The sequence below is a fragment of the Pygocentrus nattereri genome, chromosome 13 (assembly GCF_015220715.1).
Source record: "Pygocentrus nattereri isolate fPygNat1 chromosome 13, fPygNat1.pri, whole genome shotgun sequence".
Classification (NCBI taxonomy): Eukaryota; Metazoa; Chordata; class Actinopteri; order Characiformes; family Serrasalmidae; genus Pygocentrus; species Pygocentrus nattereri.
The window spans coordinates 41,411,011-41,436,136 of NC_051223.1; the positions used below are offsets into that span (position 1 = coordinate 41,411,011).

The window sequence follows — 25,126 nt, forward strand, 5'->3', positions numbered from 1 at the left end:
GCACAAGTTGTACTTGCTGTTATAAGAATTTGTAATTTCTTGCTGTAGCTCTGTTAGCCTGGCTGCTACTGCCTGAAAGCCCTCAGGCTCCTCGATTACTATTTGTCTGAAATTTTGCCTTTGTTAGATTAGCTCTTGCTGCCCGTAAGGCCTCAGATGCCTTGATTAGGATTTGGCTGTAATTTTGCTGCCTTACTTAGCCTAGCTGTTACTGCCCATAAGGCCTCAGATGCCTTGATTAGGATTTGTCTAATTTTGCTGCCTTACTTAGCCTAGCTGTTACTGCCCATAAGGCCTCAGATGCCTTGATTAGGATTTGTCTAATTTTGCTGCCTTACTTAGCCTAGCTGTTACTGCCCATAAGGCCTCAGATGCCTTGATTAGGATTTGTCTGTAATTTTGCTGCCTTACTTAGCCTAGCTGTTACTGCCCGTAAGGCCTCAGATGCCTTGATTAGGATTTGTCTGTAATTTTGCTGCCTTACTTAGCCTAGCTGTTACTGCCCGTAAGGCCTCAGATGCCTTGATTAGGATTTGTCTAATTTTGCTGCCTTACTTAGCCTAGCTGTTACTGCCCATAAGGCCTCAGATGCCTTGATTAGGATTTGTCTAATTTTGCTGCCTTACTTAGCCTAGCTGTTACTGCCCATAAGGCCTCAGATGCCTTGATTAGGATTTGTCTGATTTTGTTGCCTTACTTAGCCTAGCTGTTACTGCCCGTAAGGCCTCAGATGCCTTGATTAGGATTTGTCTAATTTTGCTGCCTTACTTAGCCTAGCTGTTACTGCCCGTAAGGCCTCAGATGCCTTGATTAGGATTTGTCTAATTTTGCTGCCTTACTTAGCCTAGCTGTTACTGCCCGTAAGGCCTCAGATGCCTTGATTAGGATTTGGCTGTAATTTTGCTGCCTTACTTAGCCTAGCTGTTACTGCCCATAAGGCCTCAGATGCCTTGATTAGGATTTGTCTAATTTTGCTGCCTTACTTAGCCTAGCTGTTCCTGCCCGTAAGGCCTCAGATGCCTTGATTAGGATTTGTCTAATTTTGCTGCCTTACTTAGCTTAGCTGTTACTGCCCGTAAGGCCTCAGATGCCTTGATTAGGATTTGTCTAATTTTGCTGCCTTACTTAGCCTAGCTGTTACTGCCCATAAGGCCTCAGATGCCTTGATTAGGATTTGTCTAATTTTGCTGCCTTACTTAGCCTAGCTGTTACTGCCCATAAGGCCTCAGATGCCTTGATTAGGATTTGTCTAATTTTGCTGCCTTACTTAGCCTAGCTGTTACTGCCCGTAAGGCCTCAGATGCCTTGATTAGGATTTGTCTAATTTTGCTGCCTTACTTAGCCTAGCTGTTACTGCCCGTAAGGCCTCAGATGCCTTGATTAGGATTTGTCTAATTTTGCTGCCTTACTTAGCCTAGCTGTTACTGCCCGTAAGGCCTCAGATGCCTTGATTAGGATTTGTCTAATTTTGCTGCCTTACTTAGCCTAGCTGTTACTGCCCGTAAGGCCTCAGATGCCTTGATTAGGATTTGGCTGTAATTTCCATATTTTAGCCAACAAGCCCTCAGGTGCCGTAATGCTGTTACTGCCTGCAGGGCGCCGTCATAGTATTTCTCAGAAAGCAGAATCTCCGCAAGATCAGGACTCAGAAAGCGGAGGTGGGACAATAATGGCCGTAGTCTTCGGGTTGAATAAACAAACAGGAGTTTGAGGCCCAAAATGCGATCAGTAGGGTTTTGTGCTGGCGTTGGCCTGGCACACGGTTGCCGTTGCTGGCGCATAACCGCGATGCCCACGACGGTGTGCGCTGGTCAGGCTGCCTTTTGTTTGCCCCGTGCCCTGTGACAGGAGCAGTTTTGTTGTTGACTTCAGAAAAATCCCCCTTGTCCCGAGTCGAGCTGCCGCCGCTATTGAGGTCAAGCACGTGCTGTTCTCGCCCCGAATGTAGACGCAGGCGCTCCTCCAGGAAATAGCAGGACACGTCGGGGGTGGCCAGAGCACAGGGCTGTTGATGGGCCCGTCCACCTGACGGTAGCTTTGATGACTCTGCTCGGAGGCGCTGAGAAGAAACAGGCTGTTTTCTCTTAGTCAGGAGTGATACTGAGCCTTTAACCCCTCCAGCTCCAGCTCCAGAGCCTTTCTCCCAGATTAAGCCTAAACCTGCAGAAAAGAAGGTTTAATGTTTCTTAATTGGTGCTGAAGTTGGATCCAAGCCTATAATAATAATAATAATAATAATAATAATAATGATAATAAACTTTTTTATTTCTAGAGCACTTTTCATGTCGGTGGCAGCTCAAAGTGCTTTACAGTGATTACACAGAGTTATAGAAGAAATCATTAACGTTTAATGCCCTCGGGTCCAAGCCGTGTCAGGAAAACTGCCCTCTTAAGAACGATGGTTCTTCAAGGGTTCTTTAGTAGAGAAGTGTTCTATACACAACCATAAACACTCACAGAACACTGTGCATGATTATAAAGTTCTTTGCATCATGAAAGGGTTCTTCAGATTGATGTAGAAGTTTGCTAGATGGTTCTAAATAGTGCCTTTTGGGTTCTATATAGGGTTCTATATAGCACCAAAAGGCATTCTGCTGTTGTTTCAGTGTGAAGCGTGTTACATTAGAAGAACCCTTTTTGATGCTATGTAGAACCATCTCCAGCATCAATCTTAAGAACCATTTCACCATGCAAAGAGTTCTTTGCGTGTTCGTTGTTCTATGTAGAACCATTTTCTTACGAAAGGACCCTTAAAGAACTGTCAAATTCTAATAAATACAGATGATAATAAAAATTAGTTTCTGAAAAATTTGTTACCTAATATTTGATGGTAGTTACTTTAAGGGGAATCCAGTGTGTGAGGTGTAATCAGAGGTTCAGAGGGTTCGGTGTGAAGTGGTCCAGATGTCTTTACAGTGGTGGTGATGGGAACCAGGCGTCGCCATGACTACAACACAGATACAGACACTTTATTTACCATCCAGAACCACCAGAGAACCTACACGAGCTTTAATGTCTATAATGTTGATGGTAAAATAGTCTTTGGCCTTATAAGGTATTAAGTGCTTCAGACGTCTGGTTCCCATCACCACCATTGTAACTGTGTCTGAAAGCGTTTCACATCAAATCACTGCGAGTGACTTTGCACCTTAACAATTTAATTAAGCAGAAATTTTGAAAAGCGGGTGGATGTTCCCTTTAATACTAAGTCTTGAGACTAATCCATTTAGCACCTTTGCATATTCGCAGGTAAAGGCTTGTGGTTTGGTAACTGCGTGGGAATGCGTGCAGAGTGATTGAGTTATTGTTAAATTACTGGAAGCTTTAGATGGTTAACTGACCGTTGAGCCTAGAGTTAAAATAGCAGCCCTGGGCTTCTTGGCTTTGAACCCTGACCTAGATAAGAAAGAGTTCTCCGAAAATCATCACGATACAAAAAGCAGATGTGTGCTTTGGTCGTGCTAGGCCTGTCCGTCACCGAGCTGCTCGCTGTTGGAAACCAGGAGGAGCTATGACTGAAAGTCAGGGGAGCTTTTATTTTTCACTTCTGCTGTTGGATTCGCGTCTCCGGTGCGGCTCATGCAACCCGCCCGATTCCGCTCATATGTGGGTTTTTAGATTTATTTGTGTTAGTAAGGCTCACGTGCCCAGACTCCTACAGACCTACTGTGTATATTGTGATGAAACCCCTCTGCTGGTCTTGGCTCCCTGCCTCAATCAGCCGCTGCTATTCCTGGCTCTTTGTGTTGTAGGCCTCAGTTTCACTGGCCCGTCTGAGGCAGCTGGCTAAAGACGCTTCCCGTCGTCTGCGCAACCTATCCGTTGCTCCACTACTGATCTCTGTGATATCTTCTTGAAGGCATGTGTGGTGAAAGTCACTTGAATCTAAATCTTGTGAGTTGCGCAATGAGTTGCATAATTAAAACCATCCTGGAACTCACTTGAAACCCAGCCGCAACTGTTGCAAGTGTCTCACCGTCTTGAAACGAGTTTCCTGAAACGGCTAATTAGAATGCCAATAATGCAACGATTGATCTCATCGGTCGACAAGACTTTACAGAAGGTTGGTAGTTTTTCCCACGAAGTAGCCAGTAAGTGTAACAGCTACTAAACATTAATTTTCAGAGGGGGTTAACTCGCATATAACAGATAGAAGCTCACATTCATGATATGTGACCTTAAATACAGGATAAAAGGCAATGACAGCTGGGAAATGCTACAGATGTGTAAATTACACCTATAGCTAGCTGTGTTAATTATAACTGCGTGCAGGTTTGTTTTTGATGCTTTGTGTACTTGTCAAGTTGCAGGGAAATTATTTTGCAGGCAACTCAAAACAGTTGACCAGCCAGTGTAAAGATGGGGTGATATGTTCTCTCATGCAGCCCACAGCGTTCCAGCGTTCTAAGAAAGAAAAGCAATAATAATAATAATAATGTAAAATGATTATATAAATATACTGCCATCACAGCACACATTAAGGCATGGCGTGACACAAAGTGGTTTACTTGAAAATGAATCGAATGGGTCACAAAACGAGTTGCATAATGTAAACTGTCCTTTAACTCAGCTGCAACTGTCGCAAGTGTCTCAGCTTCTTGAAATGAGTTCCATGAAACATCCACTTAGAATGCCAGTAACGCATCACGTTGCTCGATTGATTTCACCAAATCAGTAGACAAGACTTCACAGAAGGTTGGTTGGTGATTTTAATCCAGTATGAATCTGCAGTGTGTAGTTTTACAGTCTGACTGTAATAATTGTGGAGTGATTTTAATCCAGTATGAATCTGCAGTGTGTAGTTTTACAGTCTGACTGTAATAATTGTGGAGTGATTTTAATCCAGTATGAATCTGCAGTGTGTAGTTTTACAGTCTGACTGTAATAATTGTGGAGTGATTTTAATCCAATATGAATCTGCAGTGTGTAGTTTTACAGTCTGACTGTAATAATTGTGGAGTGATTTTAATCCAGTATGAATCTGCAGTGTGTAGTTTTACAGTCTGACGGTAATAATTGTGGAGTGATTTTAATCCAGTATGAATCTGCAGTGTGTAGTTTTACAGTCTGACTGTAATAATTGTGGAGTGATTTTAATCCAGTATGAATCTGCAGTGTGTAGTTTTACAGTCTGACGGTAATAATTGTGGAGTGATTTTAATCCAGTATGAATCTGCAGTGTGTAGTTTTACAGTCTGATGGTAAAAATTGTGGAGTGATTTTAATCCAGTATGAATCTGCAGTGTGTGTAGTTTTACAGTCTGACTGTAATAATTGTGGAGCGATTTTAATCCAGTATGAATCTGCAGTGTGTAGTTTTACAGTCTGACTGTAATAATTGTGGAGTGATTTTAATCCAGTATGAATCTGCAGTGTGTAGTTTTACAGTCTGACTGTAATAATTGTGGAGTGATTTTAATCCAGTATGAATCTGCAGTGTGTAGTTTTACAGTCTGACTGTAATAATTGTGGAGAGATTTTAATCCAGTATGAATCTGCAGTGTGTAGTTTTACGGTCTGACGGTAATAATTGTGGAGTGATTTTAATCCAGTATGAATCTGCAGCGTGTAGTTTTACAGTCTGACTGTAATAATTGTGGAGTGATTTTAATCCAGTATGAATCTGCAGCGTGTAGTTTTACAGTCTGACTGTAATAATTGTGGAGTGATTTTAATCCAGTATGAATCTGCAGTGTGTGTAGTTTTACAGTCTGACTGTAATAATTGTGGAGTGATTTTAATCCAGTATGAATCTGCAGTGTGTAGTTTTACAGTCTGACTGTAATAATTGTGGAGTGATTTTAATCCAGTATGAATCTGCAGTGTGTAGTTTTACAGTCTGACTGTAATAATTGTGGAGTGATTTTAATCCAGTATGAATCTGCAGCGTGTAGTTTTACAGTCTGACTGTAATAATTGTGGAGTGATTTTAATCCAGTATGAATCTGCAGTGTGTGTAGTTTTACAGTCTGACTGTAATAATTGTGGAGTGATTTTAATCCAGTATGAATCTGCAGTGTGTAGTTTTACAGTCTGACTGTAATAATTGTGGAGTGATTTTAATCCAGTATGAATCTGCAGTGTGTAGTTTTACAGTCTGATGGTAAAAATTGTGGAGTGATTTTAATCCAGTATGAATCTGCAGTGTGTAGTTTTACAGTCTGACTGTAATAATTGTGGAGTGATTTTAATCCAGTATGAATCTGCAGTGTGTAGTTTTACAGTCTGACTGTAATAATTGTGGAGTGATTTTAATCCAGTATGAATCTGCAGTGTGTAGTTTTACAGTCTGACTGTAATAATTGTGGAGTGATTTTAATCCAGTATGAATCTGCAGTGTGTAGTTTTACAGTCTGACTGTAATAATTGTGGAGCGATTTTAATCCAGTATGAATCTGCAGCGTGTAGTTTTACAGTCTGGCTGTAATAATTGTGGAGCGATTTTAATCCAGTATGAATCTGCAGTGTGTAGTTTTACAGTCTGACTGTAATAATTGTGGAGTGATTTTAATCCAGTATGAATCTGCAGTGTGTAGCTTTACAGTCTGGCTGTAATAATTGTGGAGTGATTTTAATCCAGTATGAATCTGCAGCGTGTAGTTTTACAGTCTGACTGTAATAATTGTGGAGTGATTTTAATCCAGTATGAATCTGCAGTGTGTGTAGTTTTACAGTCTGACTGTAATAATTGTGAGTGATTTTAATCCAGTATGAATCTGCAGTGTGTAGTTTTACAGTCTGACTGTAATAATTGTGGAGCGATTTTAATCCAGTATGAATCTGCAGTGTGTAGTTTTACAGTCTGACTGTAATAATTGTGGAGTGATTTTAATCCAGTATGAATCTGCAGTGTGTAGTTTTACAGTCTGACGGTAATAATTGTGGAGCGATTTTAATCCAGTATGAATCTGCAGTGTGTGTAGTTTTACAGTCTGACTGTAATAATTGTGGAGCGATTTTAATCCAGTGTGAATCTGCAGTGTGTGTAGTTTTACAGTCTGACTGTAATAATTGTGGAGTGATTTTAATCCAGTATGAATCTGCAGTGTGTAGTTTTACAGTCTGACTGTAATAATTGTGGAGCGATTTTAATCCAGTATGAATCTGCAGCGTGTAGTTTTACAGTCTGACTGTAATAATTGTGGAGCGATTTTAATCCAGTATGAATCTGCAGCGTGTAGTTTTACAGTCTGACTGTAATAATTGTGGAGCGATTTTAATCCAGTATGAATCTGCAGCGTGTAGTTTTACAGTCTGACTGTAATAATTGTGGAGCGATTTTAATCCAGTATGAATCTGCAGCGTGTAGTTTTACAGTCTGACTGTAATAATTGTGGAGTGATTTTAATCCAGTATGAATCTGCAGTGTGTAGTTTTACAGTCTGACTGTAATAATTGTGGAGTGATTTTAATCCAGTATGAATCTGCAGTGTGTAGTTTTACAGTCTGACTGTAATAATTGTGGAGCGATTTTAATCCAGTATGAATCTGCAGTGTGTAGTTTTACAGTCTGACTGTAATAATTGTGGAGCGATTTTAATCCAGTATGAATCTGCAGCGTGTAGTTTTACAGTCTGACGGTAATAATTGTGGAGCGATTTTAATCCAGTATGAATCTGCAGTGTGTGTAGTTTTACAGTCTGACGGTAATAATTGTGGAGTGATTTTAATCCAGTATGAATCTGCAGTGTGTAGTTTTACAGTCTGACGGTAATAATTGTGGAGTGATGTTAATCCAGTATGAATCTGCAGTGTGTGTAGTTTTACAGTCTGACTGTAATAATTGTGGAGTGATTTTAATCCAGTATGAATCTGCAGTGTGTGTAGTTTTACAGTCTGACTGTAATAATTGTGGAGTGATTTTAATCCAGTATGAATCTGCAGTGTGTAGTTTTACAGTCTGACTGTAATAATTGTGGAGTGATTTTAATCCAGTATGAATCTGCAGCGTGTAGTTTATAGTAGTTATTGTCCTCTATGAAAACTAATCCAGTAGTGCGTCGGTTTAATGCTCTTTTTTAAAAAAAATTTTATGCTGCTTCGCTTTCAGAGACAAGCCGGTGGCCGGATGTTAGCCGTGGCTGCGGTGTTCGGCAGAGGCCAGTGGGCTCGAGCCTGGAGAGTTTGTGGGACGTCCTACCGGAGACCGGCCCGGCGGGGGCCATCAGCGGCCTGCTGCGGGATCTCAGCCTGAGCGAAACTCCGAACACCACCACAGCACCACCCAGCAAACGGCAGTGCCGGTCACTCTCCTGCTCAGATGAGCCGGCCAGCTGTCGGTCTCCATGGCGACCACAGGGTTCCCGGGTGTGGACGACGGTGGAAAAGCGGCGTTGCCACAGCGGGGGTAGCGTTCAGCGTGGATCTGCCTTGTCCTCGTCCGCTTTTACCCAGTCTGGCTTCTCCGGCATGCAGCGCAGCTCCAGCTTCAGCCTCCCCACCCGCTCCAACCTGCTGGAGCTGCCGGCTTTCAGCAACTTTCAGCGGCAGACTTTCACTCCTTTCTCCGCTGTTGTCTCCGAATCCCCCCGCTACCTCTCTCACGAACAGATTTCCCAGGCTGAGCCCAGTGGCGGACCCTCAGAGGCCAGTTCTCCGGATTCCACTCCGGAGCTGGACCGCCGGGCCTGCCAGGGTGGGCTGTCCCGCAGCCGTTCTCAACCCTGTGTCCTTAATGACAAGAAAATCGGAGTTAAACGCCGGAGACCCGCCGATTCGCACAAACATAGGCCTTCTCTAGACCTGGCCAAGATGACCCAGGTAAGATTTTATTTTTTAGTGTATTACAGTCTGTCAGAGCGACTGTGTGGATCATATGAACATTATAGAGCTTTTTAAATGAAACAGTAGAAGCCGTATCGCCCCCTACGCTTCCTGTAGTGTATTACAGTCTGTCAGAGCGACTGTGTGGATCATATGAACATTATAGAGCTTTTTAAATGAAACAGTAGAAGCCGTATCGCCCCCTACGCTTCCTGTAGTGTATTACAGTCTGTCAGAGCGACTGTGTGGATCATATGAACATTATAGAGCTTTTTAAATGAAACAGTAGAAGCCGTATCGCCCCCTACGCTTCCTGTAGTGTATTACAGTCTGTCAGAGCGACTGTGTGGATCATATGAACATTATAGAGCTTTTTAAATGAAGCAGTAGAAGCCGTATCGCCCCCTACGCTTCCTGTAGTGTATTACAGTCTGTCAGAGCGACTGTGTGGATCATATGAACATTATAGAGCTTTTTAAATGAAACAGTAGAAGCCGTATCGCCCCCTACGCTTCCTGTAGTGTATTACAGTCTGTCAGAGCGACTGTGTGGATCATATGAACATTATAGAGCTTTTTAAATGAAACAGTAGAAGCCGTATCGCCCCCTACGCTTCCTGTAGTGTATTACAGTCTGTCAGAGTGACTGTGTGGATCATATGAACATTATAGAGCTTTTTAAACGAAACAGTAGAAGCCGTATCGCCCCCTACGCTTCCTGTAGTGTATTAGAGTCTGTCAGAGCGACTGTGTGGATCATATGAACATTATAGAGCTTTTTAAATGAAACAGTAGAAGCCGTATCGCCCCCTACGCTTCCTGTAGTGTATTAGAGTCTGTCAGAGCGACTGTGTGGATCATATGAACATTATAGAGCTTTTTAAATGAAACAGTAGAAGCCGTATCGCCCCCTACGCTTCCTGTAGTGTATTACAGTCTGTCAGAGCGACTGTGTGGATCATATGAACATTATAGAGCTTTTTTTGGTAATTTAAGCTGTTTTTGTGATTGTAGATTCTACTAACCTTTGAGTACCTAATAACGTGACTGGTGGAGGCTGTGGGTTTGTTCTAAAGGAAGAGTAGTGAAAGAAGTGAGTCACAGCGCAAATAGATGTGGAACGACGTTGTGGTTTGACACAGTTTCTGTCTTTCTGTCTGAAATCTTAACCCATAGAAGCCAAGAGTGATGACTGTCACTGGAATAATTACATAATTACCTACGTAATTATACATTCGTTTATGCTTTTGACAGGTTTGATTCTTCATTTCTGATTTTTTTTTTTCCTGTATTTTACTGGCGGAAATATAAAGGACAGTTTTTTCTCAGAGCAGGACCACACAGCACCTTTTCATCAGATTCAGACACGTCTGGTAGATTGAAAGCTCAGAATCGGAACTTTCTGCACAGTTTGTTTCGGTGAGCTAAACGTCGGACACAGTTCATCAAATTCCAACACGCTTCCGTCGTCACCGGTGATGGTCATGACTTCGGCGGGTTAGCGGTCATTCTTGCTGCCGTATTCGGTGTAGTTGAGCGTCCGTCCGCATGTTCTGCTGTGTGCTGTAAGCCTCTTGTAGACCACTCTTTAAATGTTCTGCATGAAGTTCCTAACTCCACTTCGCTTTTTGAGGTCTAATGTGCGGAGAGCATCGCACCTCGCCCATATCACTTTGACTCATCGTCACCAACGCCCTGTAGATGCTCCTTTCCTGTTCCACAGTCCGAAGGACTCTCAGCACAGGATGAGTCGTTCTGGGTCACTGCACGGAAATTGGTTTAACAGTTAATGCCTGTTAATGCCGCCGTGTCTTTATTAGCACAATCTGACGTTCACGAAGTTTTTAGGGTTTTCGGAACAATTTTTTGCACATGCAAAGATTTTTGCCAGTTAGATTGAAAACCATTTGATTATGCATTCAGTTCAGCTCCGTTTACATGCTCACTATTTATGTGCGTCGGTAGAAAACCACTTGGTGTAGATGTTACCATGACAACCAGCATCCTGTGAGTCCAGTCAGAGTGAGATGAGCAGCAGTGAGCAGTGATTGTGTTTTTAACTGCTTTAAAATGATGTCAGACTCAGGAAAACGTCCTTCACACGTCCTTATTAAAGAAGGCCGAGAGGAAGACGTCGTGCTCTGAGACACATAAGCTGGACGTCCGTCCCACCGCCGTCTTTTAAAAATCAGAGCATGAACTTCGTCTCCTCTGCAGACCAGTTTCTGCTCCGCCGTGTTGAACGGTATAAACTCTCACTGTGACGCGACGCTCATGCAGAACGGACTTAAACTTTCCGATAGGGAATGTAATCGGATACAGGCGTTTACACGGATATTATTAATTATTACAGGATTACCCACCCTGTTCAGTCAGATAGACTATTCCCGATTGAGGTATTTACATTGACATACTATAATCCGTCTGAGCTATTAGTCGGATTATTAATGGATTATTAGGCTGCATGTAAACGTGGCTAGTCTCTGTTTTTAGTAGTACCTGAATGCGCTACTGGACACAAGCTCCACCCCTTCCCCCACCTGATAGGCTGAATCCAATTGCCTGGCTTTATGATTGATGGTGGTTGCTGTGAAATATACTAAATAAGAGACAAACAAGGATGTTTTGGTGATAGTTTTACATTCCCACACGTTTCTAAAGTTAAACCTACTAACGTTGTTACACCCTCACTAATAGATACGTCAGTGGAAACTGATCCAGAATCAGAGTCCAAAGAATTTAACCGTGAATACAGTCCCAGGTGTAGAGCAGGGGAAGCAGATGGCCCATCTGGACAATACTGTATGTCAGTAGGACGACCCTGTATGGAAATATACACTTCTAGGTGTGTCCGTTCACAGTGGATGGATGGATTTTCCGCCCATAGGACCCGTTACACAGAGGTTGTGCATGTACTGTGTACAGCGTCTGCAGCTTTATACAGTTTAAAGATGAGATGTAGAAAAATCTTCATCAGCTCCACTGACCATTCAGTCCACTCTGTAGTTCTACAGTTACAGACTGTAGTCCATCTGTTTCTCTGATACTCTGTTACCCTGTTCTTCAGTGCTCAGGACCCCCATGGACCCTCACAGAGCAGGTACTGTTTGGGTGGTGGGTCATTCTCAGCACTGCAGTAACACTGACGTGGTGATGGTGTGTTAGTGTGTGTTGTGCTGGTCTGAGTGGATCAGAGAGCAGTGCTGCTGGAGATTTTAAACACTGTGTCCACTCACTGTCCACTCTATTAGACACTCCTACCTTGTCGGTCCACCTTGTAGATGTAAAGTCAGAGACGACAGCTCATCTGCTGCTGCAGTTTGTGTTGGTCATCCTCTAGTCCTTCATCAGTGGTCACAGGACGCTGCCCACAGGACGCTGCTGGCTGGATATTTTTGGTTGGTGGACTGTGTCTGATCCACTCAGACCAGCACAACACACACTAACACACCACCACCACGTCAGTGTTACTGCAGTGCTGAGAATGACCCACCACCCAAACAGTACCTGCTCTGTGAGGGTCCATGGGGGTCCTGACCACTGAAGAACAGGGTATATAGTGTGTGTGTGTGTGTGTGTGTGTTGTGCACAGAGAACTGTGGTTTCTCACTGTAACTGCATTTCTTGCCCTCAGAGCTGTCAGATCTAATCATTGCAGTATCGTTTGCACGGTTGTTTATCTCTGCACCTTCATCTGAGGGCAGGTTACATGTCAGCATAAACATTAGCCTGAGGGCAGCATGTGGGCGAAACGGAGGTCCAAAGTCAACCTTTAAATCCTGAGGCAGGACGAGTTCCACGCCCTCACACACCCGGATCATCTCCTCACCTGAGCCTGAACGGCCTGACGCTAAGGGTAAAGGGGTAGAGAATCCCGCCAGTCAGACGGAAAATGATTGAACACGTTTCTTTATTTGCATCTGCGGTGAAGTGAGCTGCACCGCCCCTCAAAAGTTCGAGGACACCTGGCTTGTCAGAGGGAAACTCCACCAGTTTTCCCAATTATTCCCAGCCAGTAAAACGGTTGTATACGTGTTGAGGACATTGTGAGCACCACAAGTAGAAATATTAATGAATATTTTGCTGTACTCTTGCATCTGAAGCGAGACCAGTTTGTGGCTCACTCTAGAACACCGGTTCCACTACCCCTTCAACACGGAGTTCTGTGTTAAAGAAAAGGGGAAGTGGAAAAACTGCGTTCAGAGGTGTGTTCTGGGACAAACACCAGTGCTTTCAGTCATTTCAGATGATAAGCTCAGAATAGAGAATGAAACCCTTCCAGTGGGGGCTGGACTGAGCTGCTCACAGGTTAGAACAGGGAGCTGGTGGTGTTATCAGACCTCTGCATCAGCAGGTACTGAGTTTCAGTTCTTTTATGAGTGTCAGCTCTCAGGGGACGGGCTACAAGTGCAATTTAAAAGGTTTGTCTCTTTCACGCTACATATATTCAAATACGAGAGGTGTGATCTGAAGCTTTAACAGTGGTTATAAATTGGGCTTATCCATATTAAAAAGAGCAAGGAAGGGGAGGGGCTTATCCAGATTAAAGAGCTAGGAAGGGGAGGGGCTCATTCTGCCAGAATAAAGTAAATGCAACTTTTTTTTTCTTCCCCCTACAGAAGCAGAATTTCCAGAGTCTCAGCTGCCCTGGCTTCACTGGAAACGACTGCTGCCAATCAAGACAAACCCCGCCCCCTTTGATGAGCCCTGCCCACAAGAATGAGGGTGAGACCTCTGCGTGTGACCCGGCGGTGGAGACTCAGCACTGCCCTAAAGAGGACTCGACGGTCCTCGACGAATCAGATGGAGATGTCTCCGGACGCGCCGGCTGGACTGCCAATGGGAAGGACTGGGAGCCTCCGTGGGCGGGGCTTTGCGGGCTGAGGAGAGACGTGCTGGGCGGAGAGCTCGACATCGAGCAGATTGAGAGAAACTGAGAGAAAAAGCCAGGTGGAAATGGACCGGATAGAATTATACACTGCAGAAAACGATGACCTGGCAAGTGTTGCATCTTAAATGTAGGCAGTACAGATCATATTCCGCATGATGAGGCTGGCGGAGGAATACCTAAAGATTCTTCAACCCACTTCTAGAGCTTTGTGCGTTTTAAGGTGATCTTACTGGACTGGCAGACAGTCTTGCTTGTTTTAAGAAAGATCTTGAGATCACGTCTTTAATACTCACTCGTTTTGCATTGTCTTCTGGGTAGTTACTGAATAATAATGCAGAAGTGTCTAGAAGTAGGTTGAATAATTCCTAATCAAACGTTTTAGATATATTCCCTACATTTAAGTTGCTTTTCTGTGCCAGTATGTCCGTTTGTTGCAGTGTAGCTGGTTCCAATGCTCTTTGAAGATGCCTTCTTTCCCAGCATCCACCCTTCAGTAGCCTGGATTTAGGTGGCTGTGCTTCATCCAGGAGCTGCCTCCGCCACGTTTTCCTTTTGTCCAGCGAGTGATTTTCATGTTTTGTGCTGTTGGAGCGGAGAGGAGTATCAGGGCTGGTGTTTTTTTTCTTTTTCCGAGTTTGGATCGAGGCTCAGGAGAAACGGACGCTTATGCAAGTGGAACTGCGGGACTTTAGGACGACTCAGGTTGAAGCTTAAAGCTGCATACATGGCAGAAGATTAAAACGTCGCGATTTTCGCCGTTACTCAAAATGTCGATCAGCAAAGGCACGTTTGGCATCTGAGGTTTGTTTCTTTGGCTTCGCGCTGGAGATGTAACGAGTGTCGGAAGCTTGAACTCCTCAAATTAGCGTCATACAACGTAATTGATGGTGTTTCTCCGAGATTTTAGTCACATCCGAATCCACCATGTCAGTATTTTATGTGCTTCAGTGAAGATTCCAGCAGCTTTTGCCTTCTATTTAATGAAACATCGATTTAATCCCAGGTCATATTAATCCCATGTGATAAAGCAAACCCTGCAAATAATCCCAGGTCATATTAATCCCATGTGATAAAGCAAACCCTGCAAATAATCCCAGGTCATATTAATCCCATGTGATAAAGCAAACCCTGCAAATAATCCCAGGTCATATTAATCCCATGTGATAAAGCAAACCCTGCAAATAATCCCAGGTCATATTAATCCCATGCGATAAATCAAATCCTGCAAATAATCCCAGGTCATATTAATCCCATGCTATAAAGCAAACCCTATAAATAATCCCAGGTCATATTAATCCCATGCTATAAAGCAAACCCTATAAATAATCCCAGGTCATATTAATCCCATGCTTTAAAGCAAACCCTCCAAATAATCCCAGGTCATATTAATCCCATGCGATAAATCAAACCCTGCAAATAATCCCAGGTCATATTAATCCCATGTGATAAAGCAAACCCTGCAAATAATCCCAGGTCATATTAATCCCATGCTATAAAGCAAACCCTGCAAATAATCCCAGGTCATATTAATCCCATGCTATAAAGCAAACCCTATAAATAATCCCAGGTCATATTATTCCCATGCTTTAAAGCAAACCCTCCAAATAATCCCAGGTCATATTAATCCCATGCGATAAATCAAACCCTGCAAATAATCCCAGGTCATATTAATCCCATGCTATAAAGCAAACCCTGCAAATAATCCCAGGTCATATTAATCCCATGTTATAAAGCAAACCCTACAAATAATCCCAGGTCATATTAATCCCATGCTATAAAGCAAACCCTATAAATAATCCCAGGTCATATTAATCCCATGCGATAAAGCAAACCGATCTGAGGGTCACATTAAGGTCACATGGCCACGAATCGGATACGCATCTGATCTAGGACCACATATGAAAGCGGCTCAGGTCGGTTTCGAAAAGATCAGATTTGCCCTGAAAACATCAGATCTGAGTCACATCAGGACAAAAAAGCGGATTTACGCCACTTCAGCCTGGGAATGTGAACGCAGCCTTTGGCTTCTGCAAACTGAATGATGCAGAGATTTTGAAAAAGTGGTGGAATTCCCCTGTGTCCTTTACTTGTTAGCTACATTAGCCCCGTAGCTCCAGCGCGAGGGTGGGGGATTGGGGAAATCGGAATTTTCGCTGAACTGTTCCTTTGGCTCGTTCTCTCACACATGCTCACTTATCATGTCCTCTTTTGTGCGCTAGTCTGCTCTGACCCGGAGCTCTGTGTGGTCAGTTTGGGTCAGACTTTGGGTCAGACAGTCATTGCTTTAATGTAGCATTTCCCATCAAATCCCGGGACTCATTGCGTGGCAGAAACCACATCTATTCCATAACAGACCAACGCAGTTAGTGGCGCGTGATGATTCGGTCATGCAGTGAGCTCAGTGGTCACTGGTGGCCACTACTTTTTAGCTGCATTAGCCTCGTCGCTGCAGCGCAGAGCTCAAAGCGCAAACTTCAGACGTGTCCTGACTGACGGACGTTTGGTTCAAGGGGGAAAATTGTGTACAGTTCATTTTTTTGGCTAGACTTGAAGGAATTTTGGAATGTCGGAGTTCTGCGAGTGAGTAACGTGGAGACGTCTCTGATTGGTGCTCTGGATCCCAGCTGCACTCTCATTGGTGGACTGTCTGATGGAGATTCCGTGGCGTTTTCTTCGTAGAGGAAGTGGAGTTCGTGGACTGCAGCGTTCTCCAGGTGTGGAGTGTAGCCTGACTGCCTGTCTGTGCTGTATGAGGAGTGAACGGGACTTTTTCTTCCTCCATTTTATTTTTTTTATTATTATATATTTTTTTAGGGCTGTACACATTCTCTACTCCGTTCATTCCGAAAGTGCACGGCGTCACCGGAACGACGAAGATACGGGAAAAAGAAGATGCCTTTGAGAACCGCGTGCCGTGTCTGGACTCCTGCAGGTGAATCGGACTTATTGTTGAACTCGCACACAAACACACACACACAAACACACACACACACACACACACACACACACACAGATATACATATTCACACTGCATCACACACACACACACACACAGAGATATACATATTCACACTGCATCACACACACACACACACACACAGATATACATATTCACACTGCATCACACACACACACACACACACACAGATATACATATTCACACTGCATCACACACACACACACACACACTGCATCTCTCTCTCACACACACACACTCACACACGCGCTTTCTGAAAGCGTAAAGCTTCAAAGGGCTTCAGGTTTTAACACTGAAAGGTAATTTCATTTGACTGAGTTTCCCCCTCTTCCCTTTTCAAGCTAATAGAGTTTGTCTTTTTACGACGTGTAACTACAGAAAGCAAAACGAAATGTAATTATTTCTATATGAATAAACACCGTTTAAATTGTGTTTGTAAACTGGCTGCTGTCTCGTCTGTCGCCGAGTTTTCACTGCAGCTACATTGAGAAGCGATGGTTAATGAAATGATTAGTGAGCAGGTTGCACTTTAAACCTTAAAGGGGAGATTCACAAACGTGAAACGCCTAATTGTGTGAATGAAGTGGTTTAGAGTGGTTTGATGGGAAGTGCTCCGTTTTGGAGAAGCTTGCGGGATCGGTGTCGTGACCAGACGTCCGAAAAGTTAGGAAGCGCATTACAGGAAGTGATTACATGAAATGGCTCTAAATATGAGGAGCTTGGCCTTCATGCAAGACATTTCAGTTGAATGCTACATGGCCAAAAGTGTGCGGTACTTCAGCCAGGTGTATGAAATCAAGCACATAGCCTTGCAGTCTCCCTAGACAAACACTGGCAGTAGAATGGGTCGTACTGAAGAGCTCAAACGTGGCGCTGTCGTAGGATGCCACCTTTGCCACAAGTCAGTTTGTGAAGTTACTACCCTGCTAGATCTGCCCCAGACAACTGTAAGTGCTATTACTGAAATTAACGCATCCAGGAGCCACAACAGCTCAGTAGACCATGCAAACCTTGAGGGGGCTACCGAGAGCTGAAGTGTGTATCTCGCAAAATCGCTTATCCTCGGTTTCATCACTCAGTACCAGCGCTGGACGAAGTACATGAACCCTGTTCTGAGTTAAAGTCGAGACCCCAAGGTAAAATATTCCTCCAGTAAAAGTAGAAGTTCCTCCCTTTAGACCTCCACTTGAGTAAAAGTACTAAAGTATTTCCCTTCAAATGTACTTAAGTATAAAGTAAAAGTACTAAAAGAGGAATTCTGGCTCTGATGTCCTGTTATCATTTTTATAACCAGACTGGCTTCATGAACTCATTTCAGGTGAAAGTCCTCCAGCGTCTCTCTTGGTAAACCAGTCTTTTAATAGAACGTCATTAATTAGTGACGCTGACGTCTATTAAAATGATCAGAAGCACAAAACACTGAAGGTAAACAGTTTCCATCAGGGAGAACCGAGTGGCTCTGAAATCACTTTTTACACACAAGCAAAGTTTCAGTTTCAGATTTATTTACAACTTAGTTCCAAGTTTAAGTTGAATAAAAACTGGCTTTAAACTCAGGATCACAGATGAGCTCCTTTACTATGTTGATCTGTAGGCGTCTGTTCATAAACATAAACCAGCCCAAACTCATTTACTATAAAATGAACTGGTGTTTGTAGAAATTCAGAAAAAAGCCGCGTCAGTCTCGACTGCATATGTGGACATATTTCTATATTGAGCTCTATTTACACAAAGTTAGGTTAGTTCATCATTTATGTTGAACAGACTCTCCCAAAGTTTTACGCTGCTGCGCTGACGTTGAACCGCGTGCTGCACTGGGTCGGTATGACCAACAGGTCAAAACCAGCTCTAAACAAAGTGACCGCTGGGCCCTGATTGGTGCTCTGGCTTTGCGCTTCTTTCGTTTTGACATGTGACGTTTTTATACACACAGAAACCAAAAGGAATGACAGATTTCTCAAAATGTAGGAGGAAAAAGTCGGATATTAGACTCTGAAATGTAGTGGAGTGAAAGGAAAAAGACGCCCAGAACGGAGAAACTTCAGTACAGATACACCAAAAATACTAAAGTACAGAAACTAATTACATTTACTCAGATACTCAGTTACTCAATTACTCAGTTACTCAGTTACTCAGATACTCAGTTACTCAGATACTCAGTTACTGTCCACCACAGCTCAGCCCAGAGTTCAAAACCGCCTCTGAAAGCAACGTGAAAACGATCGTGTCTCAGCAGCTTCATGGAATGGTGCATGGTGCAATGATCACTATGTGCATCTCCGAGCATCGGCTGGAGGGGTGTAAGACGCCACCACTGGACTCTGGAGTGTTGAATCAGATTCGCTCTAAAGGTGAAGCAAAATAGTCCCCAAAGAAAACTCATTATTCCAGATTTTCCACTGTTTTCCATCATCAACATTCCATATAAGCTCAGAAGACTTGTGTAGGTTCTCTGGTGGTTCTGGATGGTAAATAAAGTGTCTATATCTGTGTTGTAGTCATGGCGACGCCTGGTTCCCATCACCACCACTGTAAAGACGTCTGAACCGTTTCACACCGAACCCTCTGAGTGACTGAATCTCGCTGGTTCTGAATGAAATTTAATGACGCAAATTTTGAAAAAGTGGTGGAATTTGCCTGTAGCTCCAGTGTGAGGGTAAATTCTCAAACATACTCGCTTATTATGTTCTTTTCAGACCCCAGAGGTCGGAGTGGTCAGTTGGGGTCAGATTGTACAGTACGGTCAGTGCTTTGTTTGTGGTGACTGATATGATAATGTAGCATTTCTCATCAATCCCTGCTTTCAGAGCGCTGGTGCTGACCGGCGTCAGTGTGCCGCTGAGGGTCGGCCGCTTGCTGCAGCGTTCGTAACTAATGGCTCTGTGGAACAGCGGCGTTTTATTCTCTGACCGTCGCAGCTGCACGTTCCCACTCACTCAAAGTGCACTGGCCCATTTAATGACCAGCGCTTCAGTTCCTGACCACGACGCAAATGCCCTTCACATTCAGCTTAATGTGTAAAAATAAATCGGCTTTCCTGCATAAAACGGACCCATTAAAATCCAGATGTTTTATACTTAAAACCGTTTTACAATAAAATCATAACTGTCTAACGAGTTTGGGGGTCCCTTGGGGGCACGTTGCTTTACGCAACAATGGAAAGAAATGATCCAGAGCGTCATAGTAGAACAAACAGGATATTTTATCTAAACATCTGGTATAAAACAGATTAACTACATGATTTGTTGATATTTAAAACTAAAAATGCTCAGAAAACAACAATTTCATGTTATTTTCACAGCCATATTACCATAATGAGACATTGGCATGTTTCATCCACATTTACCGTTTAAAAGCTTGTTTTCTAAATAAAACTGATTACAGTAATGAAACCCACCGCATTCTGACTGATACATGACAGAATCTACTGGAAAACGCTTCCAGCCACTAATACTGCATCGGCATTCAAGACCAAATGAGATGGAATTGCTAAATAAGCCAAAACTCGGAAGTACCTGCAGTGTTCTCTGGAGTGACCGCGCAAGTGGCAGCTCGTTTGCCGCTGGCTAAGTCCATTACACCCTCGCACCATCTAGGCAACAAGCGTGTTTCAGCAATTTCCCATAACATGAAAATGGCTTGTGTGATTCCGAATGTCAGGTTTTTTCGGATGGATGAAGAACTGCTTTTCACTGGGAAGTTGGAATTAAACGTGTCATCATTGCATTTGCAGTTTTAAAACCACAAGAGCTGCACTTTTGATTGTAGCCTACGTTATTATCAGTGTTGCCTTGTTATCTTACGTTATATTTAATCTAATGATGAACTCAGTGGATGAGTTAAACTGGCAAGACGGCGATAACTGGATAATGAAATTATTACAGTGAAATTTTAATCATTTAAGTCCTTCATGCTCCTAAAAACGAATGTTGAATAAACCATTTTGATTTAGCATTTAGCCTATAATATTTCAGCTGATGCTGTATGAGTTATTATTGCATAAAATAACATTATTAATACAATGGGTGACACCTCAGTGTTGCTGCTGGACTGAGAATAGTCCTCCAACCAGAAGCAACCTGTGACCTCTGATGAAGGACTAGAGGATGACCGACAGCAGCAGATGAGCTGTCGTCTCTGACTTTACATCTACAAGGTGAACCGATGAGGTAGGAGTGTCTAATAGAGTGGACAGTGAGTGGACACAGGGTTCAAAAGCTCCAGCGGCACTTCTGTGTCTGATCCACTCAGACCAGCACAACACACACTACCACACCACCACCACGTCAGTGTTACTGCAGTGCTGAGAATGACCCACCACCCAAACAGTACCTGCTCTGTGAGGGTCCTGAACATTGAAGATCACTTCTGCCAGCCAAGGACAGAAAGCTGAGGCTGCATGCTGCTGAGGCTCATAGATGACGGGCTCCATGAATCCATGGACCCAACCTGCCTTATGTGAACAGTCCAGGCTGGTGGAGGTGGTGTAATGGGGTGGGGGCCTGTTGATACAAATTAACCATTGCTTGAGTGCCACAGCCTATTTGAATATTATCGCTGACCATGTGAATCACTTCTTGGCCACAAGTGACCATCTTCCAATGGCTACTTTCAGCATGATAATGCACCTTCTCCCAAGGCGCCTGAGACTCAGATTTCACGAACAGAACAATGAGTTCAGTGTTCTTCACTGGCCTTCACCGTCACTAGATCTGAGTCCAGTAGAACCTTTTGGGACGAGAGATTCACAGCATGAAAGTGCAGGACGCAGTCGTGTCAACATGGACCAGAACCTCAAGGAAATGTTTCTAACATCTTGTGGAATCCATGCCCCGAAGAATTGAGGCTGTTTTGAGAGCAAAGGGACCTCCCTAATAAGTGTTCGTGTAGAGTTCCTAATAAAGGGCTCAGTGAGTGTGTGTGTGTGTGTGTGTGTGTATGTGTGTGTATATGTATATACACACACACACATACAGGACAAAAATGTTTTATCTGTGAAATGGCAAGTTTTCAGGAGAAGGAGAAAATGAGTCTCGGCTGTTCTGTATGTTAATGTGTGTTAATATATGTTAATGTATGTTAATGTTAAGACTATATTTTCAAGTCATTTTGATTCAGCTCTGTTGGTCCATTCTTCATAAAAGTTTCACTATGGTTAAAAATCACGATGAAAAAACAAATGAAAAAAAAGTGATGATGTTTTTAAGAAATAATTAAAAAATATTAGAATGTTCAGTCTAAATGAGCTAAATGTGAAGGCCTAGCGTGGAACTCGGTCTTTTTCCAGTGTGGTCTCTACTCAGTCACCATAGACTGCAGTTCTGTACTTGAGAAGAGCTCATGAGATTAAGTACTGGACGAGCTCCAAATCGCGCTCTATTCTCCACTAACAACACCACATTTATCCAGCTCCGCAGACACAATGCCCACCGAGGGAGAGCAGAGGAAGCTCTCTGTGAGTGATTTACGACACCCACTCCCACACGGGTCCACTTTAATTCCCATTCACTCCCACTCTCTTATACCAGACGGGGCCTGCTGAGGAAAAGCCTGCTTTAAAACCGCACGTGGCCCCACTTTAAAGTGATACTTCAGTGAAAAAAAATAAATGGCAAGTTTTCCCACCTTCGCCTAAACGTACTTGAGCAGTCAAGACGCGTTGGATGTTCGAAGTTTGCGTATTTTAGTTTTAGCACTGGAGCTATGAGACGAATGTAGCTAACAAGTAATAGAAGCTTATACCCCACCAAGGAGCATGGTGTTCTTATTTGTAGAGCATAGGGTGGTTCAGTCAGAGGACTGAAAGCCAGTCTACATTGTAATGTGGTGCACTGTAATTTGGTGGACTGTAATGTGCTGCACTGTAATGTTGAGGACTGTGATGTAGAGGCTGTAATGTGGTGCACTGTAATTTGGTTGGTTGTACTGTAGCAGACTGAAATGTGGTTGGTTGTGATGGGTTGGGCTGTAATGCGGTGGGTTGTGATGGGTTCGGCTGTAATGTGGTGGGTTGTCATGGGCTGGGCTGTAATGTGGTGGGTTGTGATGGGTTGGGCTGTAATGCGGTGGGTTGTGATGGGTTGGGCTGTAATGCGGTGGGTTGTGATGGGTTGGGCTGTAATGCGGTGGGTTGTGATGGGTTGGGCTGTAATGCGGTGGGTTGTGATGGGTTGGGCTGTAATGCGGTGGGTTGTGATGGGTTGGGCTGTAATGTGGTGGGTTGTGATGGGTTGGGCTGTAATGTGGTGGGTTGTGATGGGTTGGGCTGTAATGCGGTGGGTTGTGATGGGTTGGGCTGTAATGCGGTGGGTTGTGATGGGTTGGGCTGTAATGCGGTGGGTTGTGATGGGTTCGGCTGTAATGCGGTGGGTTGTAATGGGTTGGGCTGTAATGTGGTGGGTTGTGATGGGTTGGGCTGTAATGTGGTGGGTTGTGATGGGTTGGGCTGTAATGCGGTGGGTTGTGATGGGTTGGGCTGTAATGCGGTGGGTTGTGATGGGTTGGGCTGTAATGCGGTGGGTTGTGATGGGTTGGGCTGTAATGCGGTGGGTTGTGATGGGTTGGGCTGTAATGCGGTGGGTTGTGATGGGTTCGGCTGTAACGCGTTGGGCTGTAATGCGGTGGGCTGTAACGCGGTGGGTTGTAATGGGTTGGGCTGTAATGTGGTGGGCTGTAATGCGGTGGGCTGTAATGCGGTGGGTTGTAATGGGTTGGGCTGTAATGTGATGGGCTGTAATGTGGTGGGTTGTAATGGGTTGGGCTGTAATGTGGTGGGCTGTAATGTGGTGGGTTGTAATGGGTTGGGCTGTAATGTGGTGGGCTATAATGTGGTGGGCTGTAATGTGGTGGGCTGTAATGCGGTGGGCTGTAATGGGTTGGGCTGTAATGTGGTGGGTTGTGATGGGTTCGGCTGTAATGTGGTGGGTTGTGATGGGTTCGGCTGTAATGTGGTGGGTTGTGATGGGTTCGGCTGTAATGTGGTGGGCTGTAATGCGGTGGGCTGTAATGGGTTGGGCTGTAATGTGGTGGGTTGTGATGGGTTCGGCTGTAATGTGGTGGGTTGTGATGGGTTCGGCTGTAATGTGGTGGGCTGTAATGTGGTGGACTCTGAAGACAGAAGGGCGTTTATATGCACATATAAACAGGTGGATGCAATGACAGCCACTCAGAAAAACACTGTTGCCATGACATACCTGCCCCTCCCAAACACAGGTGTGTGTGTGTGCGCAGTGCTGTCATAGAATCACCGACACACATTTCCTGTTTGGCAGGAAGTGTTGGGGTGTGTGGGGGTTAATGAAACCAGATCATTATGTGGGTTTGTGAGAGCGACAGAGAGAGGCAGGGAGAATGAGAGAGGGGGATTTTGGGTTGGGCCTGGCCATCGGCAGAACCGGGACAGTTCCTGGTGGGCCGCTCTGTGTGGGTCAGAGAGATGCACGGTCGTTTCTGATGTAGTACTATGCATAATGAACGGAGACCGGCCAGGACAAACGGCACATGCCAGCCAAACACTGGAGTGGACGAATCTAGACATGATAGTAGCCCACTACATTCTCACTGTGTGGTTATCAGCTGATTACGCAAACGCCGCCTCCTCCAGAACGAAGAGATACCGACTAGGAAAGTTAGACCATGAAGCAAAAGAAAAAACAAAATGCAATGAAGTGCAAATATTTAAACCCCATATTTAATTGAAAATAGAACAAAGATAACAAATCAACCGTTGAACCTGAGAAATTTTTTTGTTTTCTGAAAAATGTTTGTCCATTTTGCTTTTGAGGCCAACAACATGTTTCAACAAAGTTGGGAAAGGGAACGAAAGGCTGGTAAAGTTGTGTAATGCTAAAACAAACACCTGGTGGTTGATTGGCAGCAGGTCAGTAACATGACTGGGTATAAAGAGCATCTCAGAGAGGCGGAGTCTTTCAGAAGTAAAGGTGAGGAGGGGTCACCACTCTGAGAAAGACTGGACCATCAAATAGAGCAACAACTCAAGAAGAACGTTCCTCAACATAAAACAGCAAAGAGCTTCTGCTTTCCATCGTCTACGGTGCAGAACATCATTAAAGACTCAGAGAATCTGGAGAAATCTCTGTCTGTGAGGGACGAGGCTGAACACCAGTATCTGCTGGCCGTGATCTTTGGGCCCTCAGGCAGCACTGCATTAAAAACAGACATGATTCTGTAGTGGAAATCACTGCATGGGCTCAGAAACACTTCTGAAAACCACTGACTGTGAACACAGTTCATCACTGTATCCACAAACGCTGTTAAACTCTAAAACACAAAGAAGAACCCAAATATAAACAGGATCCAGAAACGCTGCCACCTTCTCTGGGCCTGAGCTCATTTAAAATGGACTGAGGGGAAGTGGAAAAGCGTCCGGCAGTCCGACGAATCAACATCTGAAATTCTTTAGGAAATCATGGACACATATAAACATTATATAAACATGTTTTATCAACATCTGCTGCCGTCCAGACGACGTCTTTT

At 43.9% G+C, this 25,126-nt stretch overlaps 1 protein-coding gene across 3 annotated transcripts in view; it reads left to right on the forward strand.

The window, feature by feature from the left end:
- fam53b (family with sequence similarity 53 member B) overlaps positions 1 to 15,197 on the forward strand; it is a 44,117-nt gene extending 28,920 nt beyond the window's left edge. For 2 of the 3 annotated variants that reach the window (XM_037544333.1, XM_037544334.1), the window contains exons 4-5: positions 8,051 to 8,760; positions 13,382 to 15,197. In XM_037544333.1, coding sequence (XP_037400230.1) covers positions 8,051 to 8,760; positions 13,382 to 13,699 — 1,028 coding nt within the window. In that variant the 3' untranslated portion in view covers positions 13,700 to 15,197. The remainder of the gene's footprint in view (positions 1 to 8,050; positions 8,761 to 13,381) is intronic. The other variant, XR_005131342.1, reaches the window with a different exon arrangement.
- Positions 15,198 to 25,126: the final 9,929 nt, after the last annotated feature.